At 45.3% G+C, this 24,991-nt stretch overlaps 1 protein-coding gene across 10 annotated transcripts in view; it reads left to right on the forward strand.

Moving 5' to 3' along the window:
- The window catches only part of EYA3 (EYA transcriptional coactivator and phosphatase 3), a 970,709-nt gene that overhangs the window by 564,428 nt on the left and 381,290 nt on the right, over positions 1–24,991 (forward strand). For 6 of the 10 annotated variants that reach the window (XM_085647577.1, XM_085647583.1, XM_085647580.1 and 3 more), the window contains one exon: positions 2,885–3,027. In XM_085647577.1, coding sequence (XP_085503703.1) covers positions 2,885–3,027 — 143 coding nt within the window. The remainder of the gene's footprint in view (positions 1–2,884; positions 3,028–24,991) is intronic. The other 4 variants (XM_085647584.1, XM_085647578.1, XM_085647581.1 and 1 more) reach the window with 1 other exon arrangement.

Here is a 24,991-nt window from a genome sequence, read left to right on the forward strand (position 1 = left end):
GACGAGATAGTCTCGTCATGGAGCACGGTAGCGCTGTGCCCATGACGAGACTATCTAGTCATGAACCCCACCCACTAATAAAACGCCCGGCACAGGAGGGGGAAAGGGCGTGGCACTGAAGGGGTTAAGTAACCTTTTAAACATGTCTCAGGCCAGCTATTGCAGGCTGTGCGCAGTTTAGACTGCCATTTCGACCTGACAAAATAAAGCTTTTGCCTGGTCCAAACCTTCCTTTTTAATATGACACAGTCTACCCGCATCTTGATCAAGAGTCTCCACCACCTCGCAGTCCAGGGAGAATCCTTCAAATGGATCGCCTCATACCTCACCAGAAGAACCCACAAAATCAGCCTCTCACCTTACACCTCGGAATCCTCAGAAAATAATCTGCGGGATTGTCCCTCAGCCCCACCCTGTTCAACACATACATGACCTCCTTGACCCCCCCGCCAGCCAACACTATCAGATCCCATCTTCTAGGCTGACGACACCCCGCTCATCCTCTCGTCCAAGGATAACTCCACCACCAGAGCCAACCTCCACTGATGTATGATTAAAGTCGCCGACTGGATGAAGGGCAACTGTTTCAAGCTCAGTACGGACAAGACGAAAGTCCTTATCTATGGGAACAACACCTTTCCATGGAAATGTGTCTGGTGGCCTGCTGAACTTGTCCCATTTTCTGCCCCAACAGACCACGCCTGTAACCTCAACATCAACTTGGAAACAAGTAGTCTTGTCTGTATGCTTCTACACCCTATGCATGCTCCGCAAGACTTTCAGGTGGCTCTCAGTCAACACCAGAAGGACAGTCACGCAGGCGCTCGTCACCAGCAGGCTGCACTACGGGAATACACTCTAAGTAGGAATCAACACATGCCTCCTGAAGAGACTACAGACAACACAAAACTCGGAGGCCAGACTCATCCTCGACCTCCCGAAACATACCCACATCCCACCCTCCCTCAAGAAGCTACACTGGCTCTGGATCCAGAATAGATGCCAGTTCAAGATGTTGACCCACGCATACAAAGCCCTGCACAATGAAGGACCAGCATACATCAACAAACGCTTGACCTAACATCAACTTACCAGACACCTACGATCCGCCTCCCTCTTCCTGGCAGACACCTCCTAGATCTGCCGAGGCAACAGCGGTGGCTGCTCCTTCTCACACTTGGCAACCAAAGCTTGGAACGAACTCCCTGCACCTCAAGACTGCCTCGTCGCTCCAGCAGTTCAGGAAAGGATTAAAGTCCTGGCTGTTAGAACAAACAGATCATCATGAGGCAGTTAGCTACTCCAGTGCCTTGAGACCCTAACAGGTGATTTGCCGCTCTCTACAAATCCTTGATTGAATGATTTATTGATAAGTGACCCCTATGAAAGGCCCTAGACAGACCAGAGGGCAGGATGCAATCTATTTAAAAAGTAGGACACGTGCTTTTAAGTTTTACATGTCCTGCTAGTGAAAAACTCTTACATTCGTTTTTCACTAATGCAAGGTATACCTCTCCCATAGGATAACATTGGAGTTACCTTATTCCCTTTTATAAGTGTCATTTCCTACTGGGAATAGGTAATCAGTTTGTTTGGTGTCTCTGGAATCCCAATTTAAAATCTTAACTTATGGTGAAATCCGATTTTAAATAAATTTTGAATATGACACTTTTTTAGAAAGTTGGTGTTTTCCTGTCTTAGCCATTCAGTGTCTGTAGATCCAATGGAACTGATGCATCTCCTCTGCTTCGTGGCGAGCAGAATCAGCACATCTCCGCTGCTGTGTGAATTGGACCCGACACAAAAACCTGCATCGCTGCAAGCATCGCATTCGGAAGCGCTGTGGTTGGATGCATCCTCGGCGCAGGCCCTCACATCTCTTTTGGACGACAGCCTCTGACCATGCCGGATTCCGCATCACAACTCCTCAGAACCAACACATCACCCCAACTGTGTGACTCCTCCCCAGTGGCGTAGCTAGACATCTTGAAACTGCCACATCGCTTAAGCTGAGCAATGCATCTTTGACACAGATCCTCACAACGCTCTGCAAACCAGGATAAAAGGTACTTTGTTCAGCTGGCCTAACTGGGTCCCTGTAGTCGCCCCACGCTCCATTGTACTCTGCCTGAACTTGTGACTTTGTCCCGGGCCAGTGCTGCCAGATATCCACAGTTGGTGCTTTACTTCTTTTGATGCGGTTTACTAAAATCCTCAAAATTGTATACCTTTTGTTCTACTGATTGAATTTTTGTCGTTTTGGTCTTATTTTAATTTTTTAAAATATCTATCAGATGTGGGCTCCATTTTTTTATGCATTTTCACTGTTACTGTTTGAAGTGTTGCATAATTATAATTAACACATTGCCTATTAGCTAAGCATTACTGCTGTGTGCCAAGCTACCCGAGGGTTGAGCACAGGTTAATTAGGGTTTGCTTGAGACTTCACGCCAAGATGAATTGTGGTTACTGCTTGAGAAGGGTTTCGCCCCTTCAGCCAGTAACCCACTTTCTTACAATGAACCTCAACTGAAAAGAGTGCCATAACTACAAGGAAATGTAAGTATTCTATTTGTTTCTACAGGAAGTTCTTTTGCACCAAAAAAGGGAGTAGGCAGGTTAAAGTAACTGGAAAAAAGAAGGCTTGCCTTGTAACATTTTCTTGGCATTCAATTAAAGGTTGAATAGGTTCCAAAACACTTTATTAAATGCTGATTTTATGCTTCTGGTAAGAATGAGTAAAGATATGCCAGGAGTGCTGGATGTAGAAATAGAATATACATCTTTTTCTTTATGCATGTAAACTTTAGAAAGTGCCCTTACGTTGAATTTTTAAAACCTTTTGTATGCAAACCGTTGAAATCATTTGTCTTGTTTGTGTTAGCAGATTCTGCCCTGTGTTTGACTCAAACGGACGCAGCACCCAGCAAGGAGATGGATGAACTGTCTAAGAAATCTTTTCCAGTGAAATACAGAGGAAAGGTGAAGAAAACAGAAGCATCTTCAGCACAGGAAAGTGAATTAGAAGTAAGTGAATGTTCTTTAGTTTCTCACTTGAGTGCTACTCCCTAAATAACTTATTTTTCACAATTTACGTAGAGTGTGCTTTGAGTCGGTCTTCTTAAAATCTGAGTAGTTTGGCTAGTCAGATTAAGCTATTGGCTTGACACTTCTTTCAGTCGCATATTGCCTCACCGTAAAGTAGTATTTCTCTTACCACATGCTATTGGCTAGCTATTATACTGCCTCTAAGAAAGTGCTTCCCTTGCAACAATGCATGAGGGTCCATTTTACATCTGAAAAGTGCATTCATTAATCGCACCTTTTTTTGTGATATCCAATTCTTTATCTCCTACACAAATTCTATACAGAAAGCAATCCTGTTTTGCCATTACATATAGCTCTCAAGTCCTGTTTTGTTTCAAAACATACCGACACTTAAAAGCATGCTTTTCCCTTCTTTGAGGTAAACAATGTGACACAATGATATTATTGTTAGACTGTGTATATTAAATAACTGCTGCCTGTGTCAGTTTCACAACCGCCTTCTCAACTGTTAAAGAATGTAGCAGGGCCTCCAAAATGCTAAAGTTAATGCTTAGTGGGTCTCTTGAATTCTGTGCTGATGCATGCACAAATGGACTGTTGATAAAAGTGTGTATGTGTGTCGAAAGAGAAGACTGGTAACATGGACACTTACTGAATAAGAAAGTGCGTTCCTTAATGGCGATCTCATTCTTAGAGGTAGGTTTCCTAAGCGATGCGGGAGCACTTAAGTAGTGGTATTAGAAGAATTTAATGATAAGTCTGTTCAATGCTCTGCGCTGCCATCAACCATAGGCGCACCTATACAACATGTTGATAAATCTTCTAAGTTCAGTAAAATGTTATAAATCATCATTAGTGTTTTTATTTAAATCGTTCCAGAGGCTTGAAAGAAGAGTTTTTGTGTCTTTTTGATACATGCTTGTATATTCCACTGTGACATATTTGTTTTTGAGAGAAGGTATATTCCAGGCATTTAGAAAAGTTTAGTGCCTCTGGAGTATGTCTAACTTCAGTGCTGTTGAAAAGTGCTTCTAATACCCTCAAACCCTTTTAGCAAACTGGCTGTGCAAAAAAGTTTATTGCAGTAAATTTTAGCTGTCCTGCCGAAAGGGTGTATGTGCTAACCCTTTAAAGGGGTAATTGTGCCTCTCTGGGACGCTTGTTCAGCAGCTTTCACGCTAAGGGTCAGTCTGTCCAAAAACTAGGAAGCGCACCTTCAAAACTTAAAAGTACATAAGCCAGTTGAACCCTAAGTCAGTCAAAGAAAATTAACAGAAAAGCAAATGCTTACAAGTATATTGAATTCTTTTCTCGTCATTTTGAGATTTATTTTCAGCCGTACAATTTTTCTTGAGGTATGCCTTTTTAATGGTGTGGCTTGACAGCGCAGCAGTCACCAAATTATATGATAATCAGGAAGAGGGGCTTTGGCTCCATCCACATGTTGGGAGTTAGGAGTACATGTTTTGAATGGGCAGAAGTTTTGTACTTCCACAAAAAAAGTGCTTGTCCTCCACACGGCTGTGGTCAATTTGTTAATTTATCCAGTTGCCTCCCAGAATTTCCCAGATCTGGAGTGACCCCCACAAGTTGAAGGAATTCAATGAGGCTAAACCTCATCTTTGGGCAAAATTACCACTGACGAGCGCCTTCAGTTACCATGGGTGCAGCATGTTCCCTGGCTGGGTTCCCGCTTGTTGACTTGCCCATGCGGCCAGTCGGCCCTTCGAAACCGTTCCCTGATCAGACCGACTCCGGTTGCTCATTCATGGCCTTCACTGAAGTCTTGTCCAGTGGCGCCTTTCCTGGCACCACCACCACCACCAGCACCACTCATCAACCCCATTGTAATTGTTGACTTCAGCGCGCACCCCGAACCAATGTCCTCCAGGTTGGAGACCATGCCTTTTTTTTTTTTTTAATTTAAACACTTTTTAAAAATTCTAATTTTTAAAAAATACTGAAGAATATACTTGGGGCAGATCTGACGATCGATATAGCTATCCTGACCCCGTTGATCAGTTCCTGGCAGAGTATAACTGGTATGAGGAACTGCCTTATGCCATTGGTCTTTACACCTCGCCAGTCAATGATTTGGTTTCGCCTCCTAGTGTGACTACAGAGGTTAGTGCTTCCTTTGCCATGGTGGTGAGGAGGGTAGCTGAGGTCTTAGACCTTACACTCCCCTCGGTGACGGTCAAGCCCTCTTGACGGAGGTGGATATAAGTGGTCTTTTGACAGAGGTGCTTCAGTCCGGGTTGTCCCCCATTGAACCTCTCCTCCCCTAAAAAAAAAAAAAAAAAAAGGCCCTCACTGATGTCCTGCGCCAAGCCTTGCACAGGTACTCCTGTGCATAGGACAGTAAGTTAGTTACTTTTGGTAACACCTTATCCGGAAAAGACTCCATCTAGCATCAGATTCTTTACCGACCTTGGTGATCCAGCTTCCCTCATCCAACACCCTACACCTGGGAGCCTGGTCGTGCAGGCCTCAATGCCAAAGATTAATCCTGGCCTATTCACAACCACACCACCAGATAGGGAATTCAAGAAGCTGGACAACTTGAGAGGATTTTCGCTCCCACTAGCATTGCACTGTGGTCCGTGAGCACTGCTTGTCTCTTGGGCAGGTACGCTCACACAGTGTGGGAATTGCTCGCGCAAGTGCTGCCGATGATCTCTGGGGAGGTCAGAGTCATCCTGACCTAGGCTATTGCCGATGGCTGGGATGCAGCAAATGTCATGATCTACTGTGGACTGGACACATATTCGCTGTGTAGAGTAATTTTTTTTTTTTTAGTCTATTGCTTTACATCATCACGCCTAGCTGAGGTCAACTGACTTCTTGGGGGATGTCCAGTCCACCCCCCCCCCCCCCCCTCCCCTGATTACTCGCTGTTGCAGGCATCACCAACCTTCAGACTACCTTCTGCATTTGCTGGGGTTCGTTATCAATGTGCTGAAGTCACATCTTATATCCTCTAAGACGTCCCCTTTCGTCTGAGCCATTCTGGACACTTCCATGCCTGTCCCCCTGATTGGCAAGTCCAGTATATTCAGGCTATATCATCCATGTTTCAGCCTGTATCCTGGATATCGGTGTGACTGATTGAGGCTACTAGGATTTCAGGTCTCCTGGATCCTGTTGGTGAAGCATGCCATTGGCATATATACAGGCCCTGCAGTGGAACCTGAAGTCCCAATGGGCTCAGCACCAGGTGAATCTCTCCGACCTGGTCCAGATATCAGATAGAACTGCTAAATACTTGCTGTGGTGGCTAACAAACAGTGATTGGGTTGGCAGCAGACCCCTCTCCCTTCCCCACCCACATTTCACAGTGGTGACAGATGTGTCACTCTTGGGGGTTGGGCGGCAATCTAGGAGAAGTGGATATCCGAGAATTTGCTTCACATTGAAAGCCTTCCTACAATAAGCAAAGGAAGGCTCATTCAGGTGTTTACGGACAATGCCACGCCATGTGGGACTACAAGTAATAGGGTGGGATGTGGTTGTGGACCTTGTGCCAGGAGGCTCTTCTCCTCTGGACTTGGCTGAAACGTCAAGACTTTTTCATGGTTGTACAACACCTGGCTGGGTCTCTGAACACCAGGGCGGACAAATTCAGCCATCGATACCTCACAGATCACAAATAGCGTCTACATGCAGAGGTTGTGCGTGGTCTCTTCGTGACTCAGGAGAGCCTTGGTTACAGTTATTTGCCAAAGCGAAGCATGCTTAATGTCTGCACTTCTGCGAGTTCAAGTTTTCAAGGCGGCTTTCGCTCAGACACATTTTGTCTTGAGTGGGGCTTAGGACTCCTGTACGCCTTCCTGACGATAACACTCTTCCCCAAGTTATAAAGAAGGTCAGTACAGACCTGGCCCAAGTCATCCATGTGTCTCTGGATTGGGCACAGAGTATGGTATCCGGAACTCCAGAGCATGAGCGTCAGTCCTCAGATCAGGCTGCCCATTTAGGAAGACCTTCTGGTGCAGCAACAGGTTAGGGTTCTGTACCCGAACCTGCGCACTTAATGCATGGAGATTGAGCGGCAGCAGTTGAAACTACGATGTCCCTGCCAAAGTCTGTGAGGTCACCTTGGCAGCCAGACTTTCCTCCCCAAGAGCATATATGCTTGCCACTGGGACAAGTGTATTGCTTGGTGCACTGATAAACATGTTGAACCTCTTTCTGCACCCTTGTACAAAGTGTTGCGGTTTTTGTCATTAGCCCAGTTATTCCTTGCTCTGGGCACAGTTAAAGGGTATCTTTCAGCCAGCTCTGCTTTTTAGGTTAAGCCTAGAGCAGCGCATGAGACCTTTAGAAATCGGTCAGCTCTTTCCAAGCACTCGTGCTTGTGATGGCATCCACCTTGCGGGAGCGAGCAGCGGCGCGCAGGGGCCATCTTTTTGTAATTAGCGTGGTCGCGCGCGCTTGTTCTTCCACTGCCTGTCTCGCCCTCGATCTCCCTTCTCACCATTTCATATTCATTTCTTAAGCAAACATTTCATTTCTGAATCAAAGGTGTAAACGTTTTAGGGAATGTGTGAGTTGACACAAAGAATAATGTATGCATTTATAAACATTTCAGCATTACCCCATTATGAAATAACGAGCAGCTCCACGTTTTCCTGACAGTTAAAGATATACCAGGGAAGCCACAGATTGTCTTTGAAGCCGGCAGCGTTTGTCTTTCAAAGGTAACACTGGTCTCCGGGATGTCCTGTAAAATCAAAGGCAATTAATTGTACTCTATTAGAAATTCAAATGCGCAGCATTTAAGTCCAAGCTATGCTTTTATTCTGGGAGCACTTTTCTGGTGTGCTGTATAGAAAATATACGTCTGTATTAGAACTTTGACGTGTTTGCCGCGCTTAGCCCAGTGAAATTGTGAACGGTTTAGATTTAATTGGTTTTACTTTTTTTTATAAATCGCTTCTAAGTTTTCCACGTGTTACGGGAGAATCAAAATTAACATGTCACTCGGGAAGGCAATTTGGGAAACAAACGAGGGCCTCTGATCGCTTTGTTTAGAAACGGTTGTTTTTTTTCCTCCGAGGTAATCAAATGTGCTGGGCGCATTTTGAAAAGGATAACCTTGTTTGCGTTAATGTTTTAAGTGCTGCGTGTGTTTTAGCTAGAATCGTGCACACACATGCTTCCACCGTCACTCTGGAAAAGCGTACGCCTCGTTAAGCAATGAAAGTGTAAATTGGGGGTCGTTAGCCCTACGCTAGGGTACTAAAGACAAAGCGGACCCACTCCTGGGCACTTACAGAGACCGCAGCCGTGGAAGGGGGGCGGGGTTAAGATTCAACCTGAGACGGCACTGCAAGTGTATGCCCCGGCGGGCAGCGATTGCCCATGTGATGGGCTTGGTGATGGGGGGGGGGGGGGGGGGTCACTAGGTGAAGGGATGGCCCAGCCCCTCCTCCCTCGGCCACAGGCTGCAGAGGGGGGCACACTGGTCTCCACCCTTCCTGACTTGAGCTCTCCCATTGACCGTGTTAATCCGTGAAGTGCCAACAGTTTACGTCAGGTGTGCCCCCAGAGACTGCACCCCAAAGGCGGCTGCACACAGAGGGGCTTGTGGGGGTTCATCAACCCATATGCATCGGGGTGAATCTGTAGCTTGGTAGTGACTTCACGCACATAGCTGGTGGCAGGGGGGAACGCTGCCGTGGAGGAGTGAAAACCAGCCTGCCAACTTTCTTAAGGCTCGGTTGGCAGGCAGCGACGTGACAGTTACCTGTTATTGGCCTGGCCTCATCAGAGGCAATGGGGGTGACGCCTATTTATTGCTCATCCTGCCTGTCGTGTTTATCCGCATTCTGGTGCTCAAAGTCCCAGATTAATCATGGGAAAGGCAAACTGCAAGTGACAGACTGCCAAGATAAAACAAGCATTGGCATAGCCAATAGGTCTCGCCTTTGGGACCTTATAAGTGTTTAGCCATGCAACAGTTGCATAACTAAATACTTATAAGGTCCCAAAAGCGAGACCTATTGGCTATGCCAAGCGGCCGCGAAAGTGATAGTGATCGCGAGCGCGATCAAACATCAAAGCGGCCGCAAAAGTGAAGGTAATCACGGTAAAGCGCGCGCCCGCGCACATGCACTGTAGCTCTAGGCTGGCCTGTTAGCACTTTTTGGAGCACTCTCAATAAGTCTCGCCAGACCAGCGCATGCGCTGGGTCAGGCGAGACCTAAACACCACCAGGTGCGCAGCTCACGCCTGACGCAAGACGACGTGCGATTTGCTGGCCGCACCTCTCTGCATTCCTTCCGTGCATGCCCTCCCCGGCAGAGCCTGGCTGTGTGAGCGCCGAACCTCCCTCCCAGCCGGACCAGCTCAGTTGTTCCTAGTACACATTCCCTCGGCAAACATCCGGGCCTGCAGGGGGTGCTGGCCCACTCTCGCCCGCAAAGCAATGCTTTCCAGAGCAGGCCCTCCCCTTCCCTCCAAGACTGTGCAATCCCACCTCTCTGCTTCTCCACATCAATCACCCGGGCCTGCAGGATGTGCCAGCCCATTCTCACCTGCAGGGCACCGGCTTTCCTGAGCAGCCCCCCACCCTCTTTCCTCCAGGCCCCTCACACTTCAAATCTGTGCTCTCCCACCTCTCCACATCACAAACACCCAGGCCTGCAGGGTCGCCGCCCCACTCTCTCCTGCACAGCACTGCTTTCCAGAGCAGTCCCTCATCTTCCCTCTGAGCCTGTGCAATCCCATCTCTCCGCACCCCACAGCAAACACCCGGGCCGGCAGGGTGTGCCAGCCCCTTCTCACCTGCAGGACACTGGCTTTCCTGAGCACCCCCGCCCCCTTTTCCTCCAGGCCCCTCACACTTCAAACCTGTGCTCTCCCACCCCTTCATTTTGGCACAGCAAACACCCTGGCCTGTAGTGTATGCCAGCCCGTTCTCTTCAGTTTAACACTAATGTACAATGTTTTCTAAATAAGTACACTGTGTTAAATGAATGTGACACTGTGCAGAAAATTCTTCTAGGAAAAGTACAGTTTCGTGAAAAAAGAGTAAAGCATCAAAGACATTGAATATTTGTATCATACCAGGCAATCTAGGAAATTAAATGGATTAAAAGGTATCTATGCTGTTCTCTTTAGTTCAAAGGAAGCTCTTTTTATGTTAAAATCTGGCTTCGCTGGAGCTAGCAGACACAAGTATTTCCAATGAAGCCCCGAACAAACAAGCATTGGCTTAGCCAATAGGTCTCGTTTTTGGGATCTTATAAGTAGTTAGTTATGCAGCACAATATCCTTGGTGCAACAGCAACTGTTGCATGGCTAAACACTAATGAGGTCCCAAAGGCAAGACCTATTGGCTATGCCAATGCTTGTTTGTGGTTGCAGGATTAACTGCCCTCTTCAAGTCAACTGTTGTGACATGTTCTCTGAAAGGAATTTAACATATGTTTCCCCCCAAAGCTTTCTTTATGCCCCAGTGGGACCTCAAGTTGGTTTTAACTGAATGTATTCATCCTTGAACCCACGCATAGTTGCCTCCTAAGATTGCTGATGACCAGGACAGTCTTCTTGGTGGCTATCACCTCAGCTAGTAGAAACAGTGAGCTGCAGGCACTTTCTGTTAACCCTCTGTATACCAACTTCTTCCCAGACAAATTGATTATCCCCACCTGAGCCTCCTTTTTGCACAAGGTGGTGACACCTATCAACGTCGTCTAAAGTATCATGCTGCCTTAACTCTTTGCTTTGCCTCACCCTTCCAAGAGGAGGAGAGACTCCACCGCTTGGACCCGGAAAGTGAGATGTCATTCTGCATTGATCTCGCCAAAGAACACCTATTGGATGAGCAGCTGTTTGTTGGGTCACTGGGACGAAGAATCAGAAAGCAGTGCTGAAACTCTGCATTAAGCTCTACTAGGCATTGGCCAATTAACAACGCTCTGAGGACTTGCAGGCTCATTCAACCAAAGTCAAAGCTGTGGCCAATTCATTAGTCCCTGTCCTGCAGATCTGTCGGGCTGCTGTGGGCTTTCTTGCACACATTCACCAAACACTACTGCTTTGGCAGTCAGGCTTGTCCTGAAGGGCACTTTGCCAGTTCAGTCCTTGTGAGCTTTATGGTCTGAACCAATTCACAGACCCACTTCCGGGGAGGTATTGCTTTGGTATCTATTCTAAGGTATGGAATCCACGGCTAGAAATCTCTATCAGATGTTACTTCCTTTTGGTAGTAACTATCTGGTAGAAACTCCATCTAGCTACAGATTTTTTTACTGACACTGCAGCCTCCCCCAAGAGATGTTTAGGGAGAATCCTTTTTGTTGGTCATTCCTTGATGACCCAGAATTTGAATCGATTCAGGGGAATCCTTGCTGCAACCTAATGTGGGGAGTGAGAATGATATACTGCTTCAGGCAAAAAAAAGCAGCAGGACCCAGACTAGCGAACAAACTCCTAGCTGACTGAAATAAGCTTGGAAGTCATCTCAAAGGAGTGACCTGCCAAAGTGCCATGAAGACCTTGCCACTCTGCAATTCACAAATTGCGCAATACCTATCTGTGTGATCAGAGGTTTGAGGACCTACAGAGTGCATTTGAGGCGTGCCAATGGGATGAGCATGTGTAGTTCCCCAATTTGGTACCATCCTTCACTCTGTAAAAATTCATAACTTCCTCTTTTGCAACTCTAGGCAAACACTGAGGTTTTCTTCCTCACTGCAAACATCGGGATAGTGTCCCCTTTGTATCTACCTACCAATTAGATTCCAACGTTATTTGAATTACAATGAATGATTACATAGCTGCCCACAGTTGCAATCACTCTCGAACCCTAATTCTATATCCCAGTTCCCCTTTCCCAACTGTTGAACTTTTGGGTGCACTAGTGTACTCTGCATCAACAGAAAATCTCAACCCGAACCAGCTGATTTTGAGATTCCACCCTTTTAAGTTTTGTATCTTTTTTTAAATTGTCTGTGTGATTGCCCCATTTCAGCATCAGTAGTATTGATGTGAGACTGGATCTTAATTTATTTGTGGATACAGACTACCACAACACCTGCAGCTGAATTACCTGGGGCTTTGTGAATTATCCCATTTTCACGCTGTTCCATATGGGATTTTTGGACCTATTCTATAAACCAAGGTGGTTGAGTGCAAAGCAGTTAATTTCTACAGCCGTTCACCAAGAGCCTTAATGAGACTTTAGCAGAGCGCTATATATCATAACAAACCTGATATAGCTGTCAACCAGATGGTTGATTTTCCCCCCTTTAAAATCCCCATTGACTTATACATGTGTCATAAATAGCTGTAGCCACTAAACTTATGTTCGACAACCCACTAAAAGAGCTACTGTAGAACCTATGCACAAAGCGGTAAGTCTTGAAAATCTGCATTTCTGACAATTCATTCCAGCAGAAGTCAGTTATTATTGATTGAGCCTAATTGAAGGAAGAAACTCCTATAGAGAAGTTTGAGCCTGTACTGTGTACATTTTCAACCCCATTTATACCCGAAGCTTGTGCACCATAGATCAAAATGAGATTTGAAAACTATATTTCAGACATGGCCTTCTCTGATCTTTGAATCTGTGAATTTGTGATCTAACACAATCATTTTTTACTGGCTCACCTTTATCAACTTTCTATGATGGTAAATGTAAAGTTTAAGTAGGATGTTAGTTACATGAAATGAGTGCTTGGATAGTTTCTGATCTCATACTTGCACTGCAAGTAAGCGGATTCCTTATGAGAAGGTGTCCAGTCAAGCCCTTCAGATAGCAACAGCCCTAAGGCACTATTATGGTACTTGCACAATAGCCTCTTTGACCCCAAGTAATACAATCAGAAAGGTCTAACGTCCTTTAGAAGGCTGAACAAAAGCATTCCTGCAGTACAACAGCCACCATTGGGCAAAGCAGAACAAGTTGAGGATGAACCACAGATGCCTTGGGACTAAAGAATAAACTTCAAGTTGCCAGAGCACTACGCAACCCGGACGTTTTGTGCTAGTTATGTTGGACTGCAGTGTATGAGTGTAGTGCAGTTGGTGTGTGGGATCTTTTGGCCAGGGGGGCCAAGAGAAGGTACTGGCCTCAGAAATAGGGGCTGGATGATAATCGTGCCAAAAAAGGATGGATGCATTTGTACTATTTTGAATCTCCACCTTATTTATACCTCCCTGCAAAAGTACATATTGAAGATACCCAGTTGAGTAAGCCTCTGTCTGCCCTGGATCCAGGTGACTGGATGCTGACTTTGGACCTGCAGGACGCTTACTTTCATGGACCTGTCCTGCAATCCCATAGATGCTACTTGCGGTTCATGCTGGGCCAGGAGCATTTTCAGTTTGCTGTGCTCCCCTTTAGCCTTACCAGTGCCACTCTGTGTTCATGTAAGTGATGGCTGTGGTTGTTGCACTTCTTCGGAGTATGGAAATGCCAGTTTTTCCCTACCTTGACAACTGGCAGTTAAAGTCCGGATCACCACAGTCCGTTGTATACCACTTCCAGACAATGGCATCACTGGGTTTTCACGATCAATGAGCTGAAGTAATACATGACTCCGTGGCAGAGGCTTCCTTTCTTTGGAGCCATAATGGAGATGGTGCAGTTTTATACCTTACCTCCATTACAGCCAGTTCAGGACATTCAAGTGGTTCTGACGTTTCTTGGTCTGTTGACCTCCTGCATCATGCTAGTCGATCAATACAGGTGGCTCATGTGGGCCATGCTGTGAGGTCTGAAGTTTCAGTGGGCTCCGCACCAGGGCAACCTTTGAGATTCCATCCGTATTTCGGAGGAGCATTCAAAAACATATGCAGTGGTGGCTGGTTGAACTCAATTGAACCAGTGGCAGACAACTCTCCCTGCCTCATCATGAGCATTTAAAAGGATCAATCCAAACTACTTTTTTACCTTTGGTAATGCTTTTTCTGGTGGATGCTCTACCTGGCTCCAGATTCCTCCTCTTCCTTCCACATCCTTGTTATGTGGAATGGACTGTTTTCCATCTATAATGGTCCCAATGTAGAGATCTGCACACTGGTCAGAACATTTGGTCTTTTGGCTGCGCCTTCGAGGGCATGGACTGCGTTCAGGAATAAACTAACCGCACCCCTGGGTGGTGCCTATATGCGTTTCAAACAGGCATGTCTGGGGCTGAGAGAAGTTGACGCTGAACTGCACAAAGCCACCTACTGGTACGCTGTAAACTTTACTGGGAAACCTTCCAGATCCAGACTGGCAACTGGGGAGATTCACCAAAAAAAGTGTTACCTAAAGAAAATGTATTAATCTGGTGAATGGTTTCTGAGACACAGTCTCACATGAGGTATATGATTAATCTGTGATGAGAGGATTGATAGAAGCTGCACAAGTAGGCAGGACCAATATGATGAAAAACCTAATGAGCCGAAGAAGTATGACTTTCACTCCTTGGTTTCCCAATGAAACGATCTCACATTGGTCATAATGTTCTCAAATAGCTTATGAGTCATAAGTGATTCAGCATCAGAATTTTACAGTCTTTGCAAAGGTTGGATGGAGTATTAGGGGGTGCTACATTTGCATTATTGGTCTAGTCAATGCGCAATGGTTGCACTCGACAAAGGAGAAGATGCATATGTAAGTGGTAAAACCCAAATTTAAGCTTGAGAGATCTGGAGAAAACTTTTTAGCTTGGCATCAGTCATCGTGCCTTCATTTTTCACCTTAATGTAAAACTGATATTGGACCAAGAAAAAAGACTTTGATTGATCCAAGTTCACTCGGCCACTTCATATGTTATCCACTCTTTGCGCAGTCCCACACAATCTTTATCTGTTATTGTTTGGTTGCGTTTGTTAGTTGGTAGACTCCCTGCCATTAATGGCCAGATTACATGCCATGAAAACTGATTTTGTTGCCTTCGGAGATTGAAGGAGTTTAAAAATTAATTCAATGTCCTCTGCGAAGTTATATATCCTTATAAAAGGTCAGACACAAAAGAGGGTGCAGGTAAACCTGAAAGAAGCATTGACAAAGCTTCTCGACTCTGCTGTTAGTCCCAGCCTTTTGGCTTTGTCACTGCTTGTTTTGTCCTAATTGTCACACAGTTATTGTTTAGGAAGTGCCCGGGCCTTCATCAATGTTTATAAAAAAAAAAAGTGAAATGCAAACACATTTTTGGATTCTCTAAAAGCACACGTTTCCATTACAGTCCATGGCTCTTAATGGAACAATTTATGTGATGACTACTTCTAACTGTATTCTTACCTTTGACTATCCCCAGCTCAGACTGGATCCAGAAACATTTGCAATAGTTCTCTGGCACTGGTAGGTGGTGCCGTACTCTATGCCACAAGTGGAGTCTCAGTGACCTCACTAAAGCCTTAATGCAGAGACCTAAAGTCAGTTCAGATATTTTTTATTTTCTTCCCCATGCAACTTTCAATGCGGTCAGTAGCTTCTCAACCTCATGCATGGAAAGAAATCTGGTGCAGTGCAGTTGACCATGTCACTCCCTAAGAAATAAGGGTTCAATCCCTGTCGAAAATGATGGACAAATGTCCATAACAGATCCACAAGACTATTGTCTGTGGTACTTTAGCTCGAGGCATGACTCAACAAGTTGTGATATTTGTCTTCGAATTCTAGGGCAACGAGGAACAAGAGGCCAAATGTTATGACAAAGCAAAGTATGACCTCCAAGGCTGCTGGTATGTTAGATCTTGTTCTAGGGTCAGAAAAAGATCAATGTCTCCCTCTTGTTTCTGAGCTTCATCTAGGAGAATGAAGGTGTCACCATAGAAGAAGCTGCTTCTTCCACAGTTTCAAGTCCAAAGCTAGAACTCCTCCTAGGACTTCTCCCCACCACCAATCTTCACCTGAACCTCTGCTAGCGAAGCTTTCGCTAATGCCACCAATTACAGTGCAGTCCTCTGTGAATTCACCGTCTCTAAGTTTGTCTGATCCACCGCCAAGTTACCATCAGTTTTGTGCAGTAGGAGCGGATCCAGCATCAGGAGCTAGAGATTTTTCAAAAAGCAGTGAGGCCCTGTGGCATTTCACTTGGCACCAGCTGGCCCACATGTGACTTTCTTCCGACGCCAAACGTTCCATTGTTTTCATGTACTCCACTGGCACAGGCATTCTTCTGACACCAGCTCACTTTCTGGAGCAGAGACCGACACAGGGTGGCCTTGAGTCCAACTCCGGCACTGTTGACACCACAAGTGATACTGATATCACACGAGCCGCATTCAACCCAGTAAAAATAAAAATCAAGAAGAGAGATACAAAGGCTCCTGTAAGTTGAATAATACAGAGAAAAGACTGAGACTGCACTTTTATGGGCAGTGTATATTTATTTTTCGGTTGGACTTGTACCAAGATCAGGCCGAGCACAGATAGAAGATCCTCTTTTGACTTTCCCTTCTACTGGCTATGCTGATCTTTCTTCTCTTCAGGATGACACTGATCTGGATACTTCTGCGATATTAATCAATATCCAGCCCCTGCCAGAAATGTCGTCTTTTCATTTGATGCTGAAAAACACTGTAGAAACCTTAGAAATCCATCTTTCCTCTTTGGAACATTGTCCTAACATCCTGACAAATGTTCCACAAATGGTCACACCATCTAATAGCCCCTTCTTCCTTTTAACAAAGCCCTAATAGAGGCAATAAGGGATCACTGGTTGCATCTGACTATTCCAGGGGTTAGGCATAATACAGCTCATCACTATAGGACACCTTATAAAGATATGGTTTTTCATTACCTTCATCCTTCTCCTTAAAGCTTATTGATCAGGCTTCTATAAAATTCAACCCTGGTTTCTTTCATACTCAACACCCATATAGGGAGTAGAAAAAAATAGAACTAAGAAATTAGTTTTTTCATTGACTTTGGGATTAAGCTTTTTAAACGCGGTATACCTTCTTGGCTGCTACATGCATGGCCTTTGGGATACTGATCTACAGTGGTCCCCAGTCTACCTGACTACCTCAGAGCCTAGTTTGCTGCCGTGGTACATGATGGATACGATGCATCCCATCACGTAATAAAAATGGACTGGACACCGCTGATTCCATCGCTCGATCGATGACCTCTTCAGTCTCCCTGTTGAAGCATATCTTGCTCCATTCCTCGTGTATTTCTTAAGACGTCCAAAATGCCTTCCTTTTAACGAGGAGAGTCTATTAAGCCAGAAAGCAGGTGAACTTAAAGATTCAAGCATGGGTAAGCTAAAGCCAGGTCCTTATATCGCCAAACTTCCACTAGAAGCACTTTTTGTAGACCAAGACAGTTATCTATAGGCTATTCCTTCAGGAAGTGTCAATTTCTATTGCCCTCCCCGCTGGCGGTTGAGTCAACAGTTTTTCTCCAGGCCTGTAAGGCCATTACCTGAAACCAATGCCTCTTACAAACAGTAGAAAAGGGGTAGAAAACCCTTCCAAAAGCAACCACCCAGCATTCGTCCCCAGACCGTGCCTACAATCCGAGGACCATCTGAGAATTTTGCAGCAAGTGGCGGCAGCCCTACTGTAAAAGGGATCAATGGAGTTGGTACCAGAGCAGGAAAAGAAGTAGGGCTACTACTCTCTGTACTTCCAGATCCCCAAGGAGGAAAACTCTTTGTCTGATCCTAAACCTTAAACTCTTGAATTTCTTCTTACAGAATGAGAAGTTCAAGATGCTATCTCTAACTTTGGTCCTTCTGGTTCTGCATGCAGAAGACTCAGTGGTGATTCTTCAACTTGCAGTATACCTACTTTCACATCCCAGCAATGTAGTTGCATAAAAAGAATATGCGGTTCAAGGTGGCTTCCAGTCACTACCAGTTTGCAGTCCTTCCCTTTGGTATGAGTCTTCACCAAGGTGATGGTGGCTCATCTCAGGGGGTTGGGATTTGGCGACTGGCTGTTAAAAGCATGTTCGCAGTAGGTTTTTCACCACCTGCAATAGTCAACATCTCTGTTTCAATCCATATACCCAAGTCTCACCTTGATCTGTTCCTCTGCCTACTTTTCGTAGGGGCAGTACTAGATACTGCTTTACTTTGAGCTTTCCCTCCTCCACAGAGGATTTGGGACATTCAGAACAAGACATCTATATTTGTGAGGATGAGGAGAATTTCGGTCCAGTATACAATCTTCCCTAATCTAAATAATTGAAAATTGGGAGTATTCTGTTCTACACGGACTAAAGCAGACTGGCAACGGGATCTGTATGAAGTCACTGGGAGCATGTGCTCATAACAGTAAGTGCCCTCCTCCACCTGAAGGTGGCATGCTTCATCATTGGGCTTGCTTCTCATCGGGCTGGCGCTGCAATGCCCAACGGGCCCAACAAGAGTACTCTTTGTCGGAGATCTTTTAATCACCAATGGGTGACTGCGGGTGTGAGTGTGTTTCCAGTGAGTAGGTGAGAAGATTGGAAAAATGATGTGAATTAAAATAGACTAGAGGCCTGGTGGGGCTATCTATTAAATGGGGTTTCAAGTCTGTCGAGTTAAAAAAAGATCGTTCGACATAATGGTCCTAATCTCTTAAGTGTGTACTTTGTGGTGTAAGATCAAGCGAATGTTACCTGGTGTTCTAGTAAGGGTATGGACTCCACATGATACCCAGATGTTTTCCCCTTTATTTTCCTTTAAGCATAAGGTTATACATTCACTGAAACTTGGAATCAAAAGAAATTAATGGCTTATAGAAAAGAAAAAGCTGACAAATACAGGTAAGTAAATGGCGGTCTCCACTGCATTCTATTAATTTAACTAATGGAGTCAACGATGTGGCTGGAGAGGAAAGAGGTCCCTGCAAAAGGTAACTAAGTAGGAGGTGGAGAGAAAGGGTTACAAGATGTACACTGAGTTAAACCTGATCATGGAGGAGGAGCAACAGGGCCCAGTAATGCAAAAGATTTCTGAGCAGCGCTGGCATGTTTCGGGCTAGTGAAAGGCCTGGATAGAGACATTCAGCAAGGTTGTCTTGGCACAGCGCCCCAGGATCTTATTCATTACTGCCAGAGAAGAACAGTGGTGATCACATCTTAGAGGTTCTGTTGGTGGGTCCAGCGAGTGTTTCCACCCATGACCTGCTTTTGTTAGCAAGGGACCTAGCTCACATTAGCCCATGATTGAGGAAACATTTCATTGACCATCGGTGAATTGTATGTTTCCAGCATCAGTGTAAGAGTTTGAAGGGGGCCTGAAAGAGCTGAAACATTTGAAAACAATAGCGCTGCCTAGATCTACGCCGCCAGTGCGTAGTGTGTTAATTTGAACCAGGAACTCCCATCTCAAAACTCCACAAAATCCATCATTGGGAAGCTAGTGGGAACGGATACTCCTGTTTCTGGCCTGCATGCTTGACCTGCACAAGTATGAGACTGAATGCAGGAAATTGTAGAGAAGTTCAAAGGTATCCTATCGGGAGCTAATCTCCCATTAGAAAAGATTTATAAAGCTGCTTGTAATGCTTATTACGCCTCTCTTAAACAGTCTCAAAGTGCGTCCTTTGCGGATAAAATTAATGCAGCTGAGCAAAATAATCGGGCAATTAAAAAAATTGTGAACACCTTCTCCCCGCAGGCCTGTCACAGGGCTAGTGCTCCTTCTCAAGAGTTGTGCAATGGTCTATCCACCTTCTTCGAGACCAAAATATCTGATATTCAGAGTGCTCTGCCTGCTCTCCAGGAGAGCTCTCCTCCTGCTGGGGCCCTGGCCTCGGACAGCTATAGCAGCAGGCTGGGCTTGTTCAGCTCCATCTCCTTGGAACACTTGAGAGACCCAGTCCTGAAATGCAAATCGGGTTCCCAGTGGAATGCTTGCCCTCCTTCAATGCTAGCCGCGGCAGTAGAGGTCATCAGTCACCTGATCAATTCCATTTGTAATCAGTCTCTCGCTCTAGGGTTTCTGCCTGCTGCTTGGGAACTGGCCAAAGTGGTCCCGCAGCTTAAAAAAAAAAAGCTGGCCTTAGATCCGAACATCTTCTGTAACTATAGGCTAATATCACTTCTGCCAGTCTAAACTAAAATGTTAGAAAAACTGGTCAACGCACAGCTCTGAGTATTTCGAGCTACGAAAGCTGCTTTATCAGAGTCATTCTGGCTTCCACCCCCGTCATAATACGGAGTCAGCTGTTCTGGAAATATCGGACCATATTAAATGGTCATTGGATGTGGGAATTTTTATACCGATCCACACTATATCCTCCTCCACAGATTCTGCTTTGGGTGTAGGGGCTACTGTGTGGGGCTGGTGTCAAGTCCTTTTTGGACTCCAGAGGCCAGTCAGTTTGGCTTGCTCTTTTTTTCTTCTGAAGTTAAGTCAAGGAAGTGGTGCTGCACTGCTCTTTGCCCACAGACCTCTGTAGTGGAGCTGTTCTGATGTCAAATAATCTCATATTCTGATGATACCCAGTTGCTTTTAGCCTTTTGCTCCCATGCATCTATTGCAACCTCTTTTACTGAATGCATGCATGCCGTCTTTGATTGGATACAGGGCAGCCAACTCAAATGCAACCTGGAGAAGACAGAAATCATCCCATTTGGACCTCATCTGTCTAATTGGTGGAAAGTGCTTTGCCTTCTCCCCACACTGCCGGCCCCTGCTGCTGTGGTTAAAAAAAAAAAGTTAAGGGTCAAGTTTGACGCTGCTTTTTCTAAGCGGCCGCAGATCTCGGCAGTGTTGGGCCAATGCTTTGCACCCTGAAGAAATTCCTTTCCCTCCTCTCTTTGGATAGAGGAGAGTGGTGGTTCATGCGTTGATCACTTCACGTCTTGACTGTGCCAACACTCTAAATTTAAGAGCTGTGGAGGGATGGGTGTGCCACCTACAGGCGGTCCAAAATGCAGCAACCAGGCTTTGTCTGCATCTTCCTAGGCGTTTGTCCACTGCATCAGAATTGAAGGCTCTCTCCATTGGCTGCCCATCAGGAAACGGATATTATTCAAAGCCCTTGCTTTGGTGCATAGGGCAGTGTATTTAGCTAGTCCAGATATCTGGTGAAGAGATTTGCACAGTATTGTTCTTCTAGAATGCTGCATTCTTCCTCTGCCTCTCTTCTATTGATTCCTTGCTTCAAACTGGTCCGCAGGGACGGCAAAGCCGCCTTCTTCCTGGCAGCTAAATCCTGGAACGAACTCCCATGCGATTTACGTCTGATTCCCCTCAAGACTGCATTCCGTAGGAAACTAAAATCCTGGCTCTTCCTAGTGTGACTGTGAGGTGTTGGTGTGTGTGTGTGTGGGTGTGTACTGTAGGATTTTTTGCCCGCTAGTGCTGGAGACTTTTTGGAGCAGCCGTGCGCTTTATAAATCTCATCATTCATTCATTATTCATAAAGAATACCAGTGTTCTGCTAGACTCAACCCACCAAGGTTGCCAGTTCCCTGATAAACAACCTTGTTAACAAAAATTAATTTGCAACTGTAACAACAGATGTAACACTTTGTGGAGAGTCAACAAACTCACTGAAATTTTAAAATTATCAAAAAAATGTAATACCATTTTAAATAGTTTATTTTTTCCAAAACTTGGATATTGTAAAGCAATATGTAATATGTTCCAACTTTCAATTTAATGTCACTATACAGTGAAATTACTCCAAACAGAATTGCTTGATATTGCTCCCAATACACTAATCTCACTGCATTAATATCACTGTTCAGCCAACATGTTTAGCGTCTTCCATATCTGCTGCTTCTTCGGGGCTGTTGAAAAATGTATATAAAGCAAAAATTATCAAATGGAATACAAGACAAAACAAGCATTTACATTTTAAACAAAGTTTAACGTGAAATAGAAAGATATTGTATGTCACTGCACTCCAACTAGTTCTCGAGTACAGGTGCTCCACTTACTGGATTGACCGTTTCAAAGAAAAAAACTCACATGAACATTCCAAAGTGGTGGGAGAAGCATTCAGTAAGTATTAGCTCAACATTCAAGCTTTTCAGAGCGAGATTAGGTTACCTCTTATAACTTGAACAGACTCAGTCAAATCTCCAAACAAATAAGTGTTCACAAAAGATGAAAAATTCTATTCTGTATTCTCATCTTGAAAAATACGAATAGAACATAGACACAGTCAACGCTTTGCATCACAGGGGCAGTGGGACTTCTTCAGGACGGATTAAAAAAAAAAAACAATAAGAAGCCAAGGGTAATTTTTTTTATATGATTCAATCCAATACAAAGAGCACAGAAAACACAATCATTCTAAAAGCACATACTGTACTAACATGGTATCTATAAAGTATACCAGCTAGAAATTCATAGATAATCTGTCCATCTCGGGATATGAAACCCCAGTTGAGTCTAGTCCGAGACACAACATAAATAGAAAAAGAGTCACTTTTTCACCTAATACAAAATTTGCGAGAAATTAAAGATGGGCATCCTTTGTTATAAGAATCAAAATTATAATACACAGTCATTATCTTAATACATCTCATTGTGCAAACAACAAGCACGTACTCCTTATTTGTCAGCCTGGCCTAGGACTGTTAAATGTTTTACTGACATGGTTTGTTATATTAAATAAAAATGTAAGTACATTTCATATTAATAAAAGAAAGTGCAACATTATTTGTCTCCTATTGTTACACTGACACTCATATTGATCCTCATTCATCAGACAACACAAATTACATCTAGAGGGCTCAATGATATATACATCTTCCCACTTAATTTCAGTCCAAACATGTAGGTCTATTTCATTAATTTTCAGTGTCAAATTTAGCAGTTGCAAGAGACCCAAAAATTATATTATTAATTCAAATGGCATTCCTGAAAACGTGTATACAAAGTTATAGTAAGCACTCATTTGGTTTTACTCCCACTATAGATTTAAAAAAAGCAAAATCTTTTGTCACACGCTCGTAGATTGTTAACGAGTAAGATGGATATTTATTCCGATAAGCTCTCTCAATGACTGGCTGTTGAAGGCTTGCCCAAGGCAGTTGTCTCCCACCTCCAGACTACGGCGGACCCCCTGCATTTGCTGGGGTTCACTATAAACGTGCCGAAGTCGCACCCAATCCCCTCTCAGAAGCTTCTTTTCATCGGAGCTGTTCTGGACACGACACAGTTTCGGGCTTATCCTTCCGAGCAACGAGTCAGGGATATTCGGGCTATGAGTCCAATCTTTCAGCCTCTATCCTGGGTTTCGGTCAGAATGACGCTGCTGGGCCTCATGGCCTCCTGCATCCTGCTGGTGGATCATGCCAGGTGGCATATGCATGCTCTGCAGTGGGATCTGATGTTCAAGTGGGCACAGCATCAGGGGAATCTGTCCTATTGCGTTCAGATCTCGGAGGGCACTGCACGTCAATTGCAGTGCTAGCTTTCGAACCAGGATTGGGTCAACGGCAGATCCCTCTCCCTTCCCCAACCAGAGTACAGTGGTGACGGATGCATCACTTCTAGGGTGGGGGAGCCACATGGGAGAGGCGGAGATCAGGGGCCTCTGGCCTCTTGTCTCCGGTGGAGTCTGAGCTCCACATCAGCCTGCTGGAGGTCTGGGCGATTCGTCTTGCACTCAAAGCATACCTTCCCTCTGTCCAGGGAAGATTAGTGCAGGTGTTCACGGACAACACCACCGCCAAGTGGTACTGCAACAAACCGGGCAGGGTGGGGTCGTGGATCATGTCAAGAGGCCCTCCGCCTCTGGACATGGCCGGAACATCAGGGCATATCCATGGTGGTTCAACACCTGGCAGGTTCACTGAACGTCAGGGTGTACGAACTCAGCCACAGGTGCATGATGGATCACAAATGCTTTCTCCTCTCGGAGGTGGCGCACAGCCTCTTTCAGCAGTGGGGAGAGCCTTCGTTGGATCTATTCGTCACCGAAGAGAACGTGCATTGTCGGCAATTCTGCGTATTGGAATTTCCAAGACTGCACTTGCTAGGCGACGCTTTTCGTCGTAAGTGGAGTTGCGGTCTTCTATACGCCTTTCCGCCTATACCACTTCTGCCCAGTGTGCTGAAGAAGATCAAGCACGACTGGGCCCAAGTCATGCTTGTGGCTCCGGATTGGGCATGAAGAGTCTGGTATCCTGAGCCGTTACACATGGCCATTGACCCTCAGATCCGACTGCCTCTAAAAGAGGATCTTCTGTCGCAACAGCAGGGGACGGTCCTCCACCCGAACCTGCCCAGCCTCCACCTCCTTCCGTGGAGATTGAGCCTTTGACCTTCCTCCCGAAGTCTGTGATGTTATCTTGGCAGCCAGGCGTCCCTCCACTAAGACGGTATACGCCTGCAGATGGAACACATTTTGGGCATGGTGCACAGCAAAGGCTGTGTATCCCCTTTCTGCCCATCTTTCTAAGGTTCTCTTGTTCCTCCTTTTTTGGCCGAGCAGGGCTTTGCTTTGGGCACTCTTAAGGGCTCAGCCATTTCAGCCTTTCTTAGGCTTTCTGACCAGCCTTCTCTTTTCAAGTCCCCTGTTGTAAATCGCTTCCTTAAGGGCATTACTCGTCTTTTTCCTCCTGTTCCCTTCATAATACCTCAGTGGGACGTGAACTTGGTTCTTCCTTACCTTATGTGCGCTCCCTTTGAGCCTCTTCATAACTGTTCTCTCAGACGTCTTATTCTAAAGACTGCTTTTCTAGTTGCCATCACCTCTGCTCGCAGGGTGAGTGAGCTACAAGCTTTCTTCGAAGCCTCCTTTTCTGGCTGTTCATCTGGACAAGGTCTTCCTCAGAACCAGACCTTCCTTTCTTCCCAAGGTGGTTACTTCTTTTCACATTGGTCAAACCATCACTTTGCTCACTTACTTTCCGTCTCCGCATCCTTCTAAGGAGGAAGAGAGGCTCCACGGTCTGGATCCAAAACGTGCGCTTTCCTTTTATTTGGATCGCACCAAGCAATTCCGGGTGGATAAACAGCTCTTTGTTGGCTACTTGGGTGCCAAAAAAGGTCGGCCCGTGCACAAACGGACCATTTCCAGATGGGTCATTTTGTGC

This window comes from Triturus cristatus, chromosome 3_2 (assembly GCF_964204655.1).
Source record: "Triturus cristatus chromosome 3_2, aTriCri1.1, whole genome shotgun sequence".
In the NCBI taxonomy this organism is placed as follows: domain Eukaryota; kingdom Metazoa; phylum Chordata; class Amphibia; order Caudata; family Salamandridae; genus Triturus; species Triturus cristatus.